This window comes from Sesamum indicum, linkage group LG1 (genome assembly GCF_000512975.1).
Source record: "Sesamum indicum cultivar Zhongzhi No. 13 linkage group LG1, S_indicum_v1.0, whole genome shotgun sequence".
NCBI lineage: Eukaryota > Viridiplantae > Streptophyta > Magnoliopsida > Lamiales > Pedaliaceae > Sesamum > Sesamum indicum.
In genome coordinates, this window is record NC_026145.1 from 801354 (window position 1) to 807283 (window position 5930).

Consider the following 5930-nt stretch of genomic DNA (forward strand, 5'->3'; position numbering starts at 1 on the left):
TTCCTTTGCACCCTGGCACTAACACAGCTATCAATAGCATTGAACAGCTCGAAGGGAAACGACCCATCTGCGGCCGCGTCGTGTTTAACCCGTCTGTACTCACCCAAGAGTGCGTCCCACTTACGCTTGCACTGGTTCAAGTTCCTGTTCACGTCAAGCGCGTTGCAATTCTCGACGATCTGCTGCCATTTCTGAAAGGAAGGGAGAGTGGCACCCCACTCAGATTCGACGGCGTTGATCTCGTTGACAAGAACTAGGGATTCTTCCACCGTCCAGTCGGGAGCTGCCTTGGACCGCGTGCGGTGCGATCCCCTCGGTTCATCCATTTCTTGAAGCTTAAAAAATGCAAATTTCTTCAAGAATTCAGCTACAATTCCTGATAATAATACCTCTGATTCTGAACATAACAATCCCCTCCACAATTATGAATTATTTCTTTACTATCGACAGCTAACTTTACCTACTTTCTTTTACTGCGCCCCTATTCTTACAGGTGTGGGAATAGTTGTTCCTTTTCTCTTCAATAATTTTCACAATTCCTAGTAGATTGAAAATACATTATTTCTTTTATATTGCTCAATAATATTTATATTACAAGATTTTATAATTACAAAAGTTATATATTGTTTTAAATTTATTTATAATAAGTATTAATAATAAGATATGAAGTATATGTTATAAGTATACAACATGAATAGTTTAAATTTTTAGATATTTTATTAAATATAATATAATGATTGTTACATACTTATATTTATTTTACCAAATATTTCCTATAAGTTTAAAATATTATAATATGTGTTCTTATTTTTAATGTGGGCAATATTTTTTGTAAATAATAAATATTAATTGGATATCTAATTCATGAAAAAATGAAAATATTAATATATATATATATATATACATTGTAAACTTAATTTTTAAAATAATATTTCTTATGTAACAAAAATTATGTGTGCATTATTTTTTTCCTTAAAATTTCATTATTACCAAATATATAAATAAGTGATTAAAAAAAATTATTTAACTTTTTGAATGTTTATTGATATAATTACATATGACAAAAATTATTTTAATTTTTCAAAATTACATTTTTGTTTTGTTTTCTGAATTATTGTATTCCATTTATGTTATTTTTGAGAAGCTCTACAATATGGGTAGCGGAATTGGGGAAAGGATTGGTTCAGGAAAGACTTTGGGCCTCAATTATGTGCAATGGCCCACAATCCATTATATAAATATTTGGACCTCAATTATGTTTAATGGCCTATGGCCCATTTCTAAACTTCTTGGGCCTCCTTCACAACTTAACTATTCTGGATAATAATTTTTCAATTTTTTTAAAAAAATATACTATTTGAATATATATATATATATTAATTAATTGAATGAGTTAAAAATATTTTCAAAAATAAACAAAGGTATGAAAATTTATTGAAAAAAGAGTGGTGGAAATTGACAAGAGAAAAAAAAAAATGTAAAGTTGATATGAGCCGTAAGGCTGACGGATCGGATAAAATGGTTGGACAATGGGCTTGCTGATATTGAGCCTAGGCTAGGTGCTGCCTAGCCAACAAGGCGACCGAGATCTATGTGGTAGTCATCTCGCCCTCCAATAGTAAGTGGTCAATAGGATTTCGGTATGCTAATGTTGAGTAAATTGAATTTGACTCCATGGCATGATTTAAGTTGTACTTAATTCCTTGGTCTTGGATCAAGGTGCACTTTCAGGCATGTTAACCTAGGACTAGTAGAGGTCAGCTTAAAAAAGTTCGATCCAGACCCATAGCCTACTATTTATGGCTGGTCTTATGACTTTAAATGGATTTCAATTGGGTCTATTTTTAAATTTAGCTCTACCTCATGGATCAACCTGTTATAATAAGTGACTAGAAAGTCAATTAAATTGACTATTTTATAATTTATTTAAGTGTTTTCTTTTTATTTTATTATATTGAATTAAATGAACAAGAGTAAGTATTCATTTGGCCTTATTTTGTTGTTCTTACTCTTGTAATTTTCATAGATTGCAACAAAGCCCATAAATCACTAATCAACCAATGAAGTTGGGTTGCACACTTGATGGCAACTTGAAACCAACTTTCGAGGGTTGCATCTGAAATGTTCCAAGTCGAGAGTCTCGAGAATAGACATCGAGGATTCTATTAAGACTTGCACTGAATATTGCGTTCATGTGATGGGTACTGTGTTTCATAGGTGATAGACATATGACGTCTATACAATTTTAGTGGGTGGTTGACAAAGGTTGTCAAACCGACTGAACTGACTCATAGGGAATCGTCATATGAAAGTCTGTGAGGCTAGGTCGGTATGACTTGAACTCCTTGTCTTCGATAGTATGGGGTTTAGTCCTCAAAATTGAGGAATCACACAGTCTCATATATGAGACAACTGTATCTAGGGCTTGGTAAAAGATGACCATGTTCTGATTTGGTTATTATAAGCCTTGTTCCAGTGCAGTCAAAACATGTATGAAGACTGGTGAGTTCCAAGAGAGGATATGTCGCCTATCATGAGATGATAGCAATCTCCTATGTGTTCTGATGTGTGTTGCGCTCCTAGGAGTCTGTGGTCACAGCTGGTGATCAAATATAGGAAAGTGCTTTTCTATGTTGATCAAATAGAGAAACATAATCAAAATATTGAGCATAGATTTCTAGTCCAGGATGGGAATCAATAACCAATTCCATACCCTAAACTAAGATCGGAAGATGGTTGATGGAAGACCTATCCGTATGGCACTCGGTAGCTTTAAGGTTGATGCCATTTTCATCTATTCTCTAATCTATGGACCATTGCTAAACGACCACCCATGGTGACAGGTGCTTTTGGATCAAGTATTAATCGCTTTAAATATAATTTAATTAATCTAGCGCAAAATATTTGTTAATTAAATTGTGTTGAACAAGCCCAAGTTTAGTTGAAGGTGAACCTACAGAGTCACACAAAACATCACTCAATGAAGTAGTATAATTAATTATAATCAATTCTAAAAGGAATGAATTAATTTAAAGAGTTTAAATTAATTCAAAATATTAAATGATATGATCATTTAAATGGGAGAACCCAAAATTTAATTAATGAGATATTAAAATTTGGGTTAGGTCTAATTTATTTGATAAGATTAATTTTAATTGAATCGGTTGGAATTTTTAATAGGATAAATTAGTTAGATTTTTTACTTGTAATCTAATGAGATTAATAAACTGGGTTAGGCTCAATTATTTGATGAATTAATTAATTGGACTATAAACTATGATTTATTTAATATGATCAAATAAATTCCATTTGAGTTTTCAGAATTGATTGGTTAATTCTATAAAGGCCCAAGCTTATGCGTTTAATTTATTTTTGAATTAAGCCCAATAGGATATTATATATATATATATATATATATTAGCCCTAGCTTGAATATATATATTTATATGTGACGATTATATATATATGTGTGAGATTGAAAGAATGAGAGAGTTTTTGCTTGAGTACTTACGGTACTAGTAGGTTGGATTGATCCCAGGTATCAATAATAGCTTAGACTATATAATGACCTTAATAATATTTTGACTAGTAATAACCTTATAAATTCAAAAAAGATTTAAATAAACTTTGAGAAAAAATAAAAAAGAGTATTAATGAATTAAAATACTCAAAACTTATAAGTAGAACAATAAAATAATTTTTTTAAATAGTTAATTTAAAAAAATAAAATAATAATTATATGTCATGCCAACAAATCTGGCTCAGGTAATCCTGTAAATATGGGGCAAGGTCAAACGCTTTAGGACCTAATAATGTGTGATCAACGACGTACACTGTCCAGATTCAATGTATCTAACCCTAAAATTTATGATGTGAAATGTTTGATCTGGTTTTGTAATAAACGCTTAATCCTTGTGTCGGTTCACAGACAAGATTTCAACCGCTTACCGTAACGATTTTACTGAGCGTAAAAACGTCCAGGTTCAATGAACTTTCACACTGCTTGCTTGGACACTATTTCTACACGCGTCGTTGATATTATGACTCAATTTCAAATGCATCAGATCATGTAAATTAATTACAATTAATTAGGTTTTGGTAAGTTTAATATTTAATTAGGTAACCTATTTCTGAAATTCCCATTTTTATTTAAAAATAATTATATTCATATCCATTTGAAATTAAATCAGTCAAAAAAGATAAAAGAAAAATTAGTCTCCCCATTTTATAAAAAAAGGTTTAGATTATTTAATATGATATAAAAATATCAAAAAAAATTGACAATTATTCAAAATCTTTGAAATATTTAAATTAAATTTGAAAAATATTTCAATTTTCAGTCTAACACATATTTGGTGGGATGAAGGAAATATGTCATAATATATAGCTTTTATGTCATTATAGAGATTACAAAATTTTTACCTATATTAATTATGCCATAATTTTGGTAAGATTTTTGTAATTTTTTGACCTCAATTTTGTACTATATATATATATATATATATTTGGATTTTAAGATTTATAGTGCCACAAAAATTTTTAATCAATTCGCCACAAAAAATATTAATGAAAACTAATAAATGAAATTTTAATTGTTAGATAATAATTAAAATGAGAAGTATTTAAAATTTATAAATAATAAATAAATATCTGCAAATATACTTAATTTAGAGAAGCTGGTTATAATTTAGATATATTTAATTTCATGAATTAGGGACATAATTATGAATTTTCTTTTTCTGATAGAATTATATAAAATATGAATTGAATCGAACATGTGATCCACATACGGACATACGTTTACATACATGGGAAGTCATTAACTGTCAGCTTCAAGTTCCAAAACACGTTTTCCCCTCGTCCCCCACTATAAATACCGTCACATATTTCTCCATCGCCTCCGTCTCCATCGCAACAACCCATTTACAGGCGGAGAGAGAGATTCAGGAACAAGACAATATCTACATCTCTCTCTCTCTTTTTGTCCAAGTCCCCATTATCAGCTTTTTGGCCCCGAGTCTTTTGTGGTTTTATCTGTTTGGGCTTTTGGTTTCTGGGGCGGAGCGTTTTGGAGGGGAAAAGGGGAAAAGAGAAGAGATGGTGTTCTGGGTTTTTGGATATGGGTCACTGGTGTGGAACCCGGGTTTTGAATTTGATGAGAAGGTGATTGGGTTTGTCAAGGATTACAGGCGGGTGTTTGATCTTGGTATGTTTGCTTCGTCTTGATTCTCGTGGGTTTTTGTTTGTGTATTGTATATACTGTACAGTCCTGGAAGCTCCCTTGATCTTGGCAAATATGAATTAGGCCCCATTGCAGTGCATTCGGGAGTGCAAATGCCCCAAATCCTTTTGATGTTCGTAATGCATTTTCTTGAAGTGTGTTTATTTTTGGGGGTTTGAACTTTGAAGTCAATTTTAGAGTGCCATTATAGTCAATGTTTGAGTTGTTTCCATTTGTTCTTCATGCTTTAATGGTGTTTCATTCTTGATTCTCATGTTTTGGTTTGATGTGATTCAGCCTGCATTGATCACAGAGGCACTCCAGACCACCCTGCAAGAACCTGCACTTTGGAACAGGAGGAAGGAGCCGTCTGCGTAAGTTAAATGCTTGAGTTTTATGACGTGCAGAAGGGTTTTCCAATTCGACAATATTTTTTCACTTTTTCCAAGCTTGATGTGAAGAATGCAATGGGCCTCACGGGAACCCTTTTTTCTCTTCTTCATTTAGTGTTATGAATATGCTGTATATCCATTGTGTCTCAATAAAAGGAATTTGCTTTTAAGGTATCAAGAATTGGTAAATCTTGATTTTCTCCGATAATGTTGAAGTTGAAGGCCAAGTTCAGCAATGTGGTCCCTAATTTTCCAGTTTCTTGCATGCTTGCCTTGTTTTATTTCACGGGCTTTTGCTGATGTTGGAAATAGATCTT

At 32.0% G+C, this 5930-nt stretch overlaps 1 protein-coding gene across 1 annotated transcript in view; it reads left to right on the forward strand.

Annotated features, from left to right (window-relative positions):
* LOC105160644 (gamma-glutamylcyclotransferase 2-1-like) overlaps window positions 4891-5930 on the forward strand; it is a 2327-nt gene continuing 1287 nt past the window's right edge. Inside the window, exons 1-2 of the mRNA XM_011078158.2 lie at window positions 4891-5206; window positions 5519-5595. Coding sequence (XP_011076460.1) covers window positions 5098-5206; window positions 5519-5595 — 186 coding nt within the window. The 5' untranslated portion in view covers window positions 4891-5097. The remainder of the gene's footprint in view (window positions 5207-5518; window positions 5596-5930) is intronic.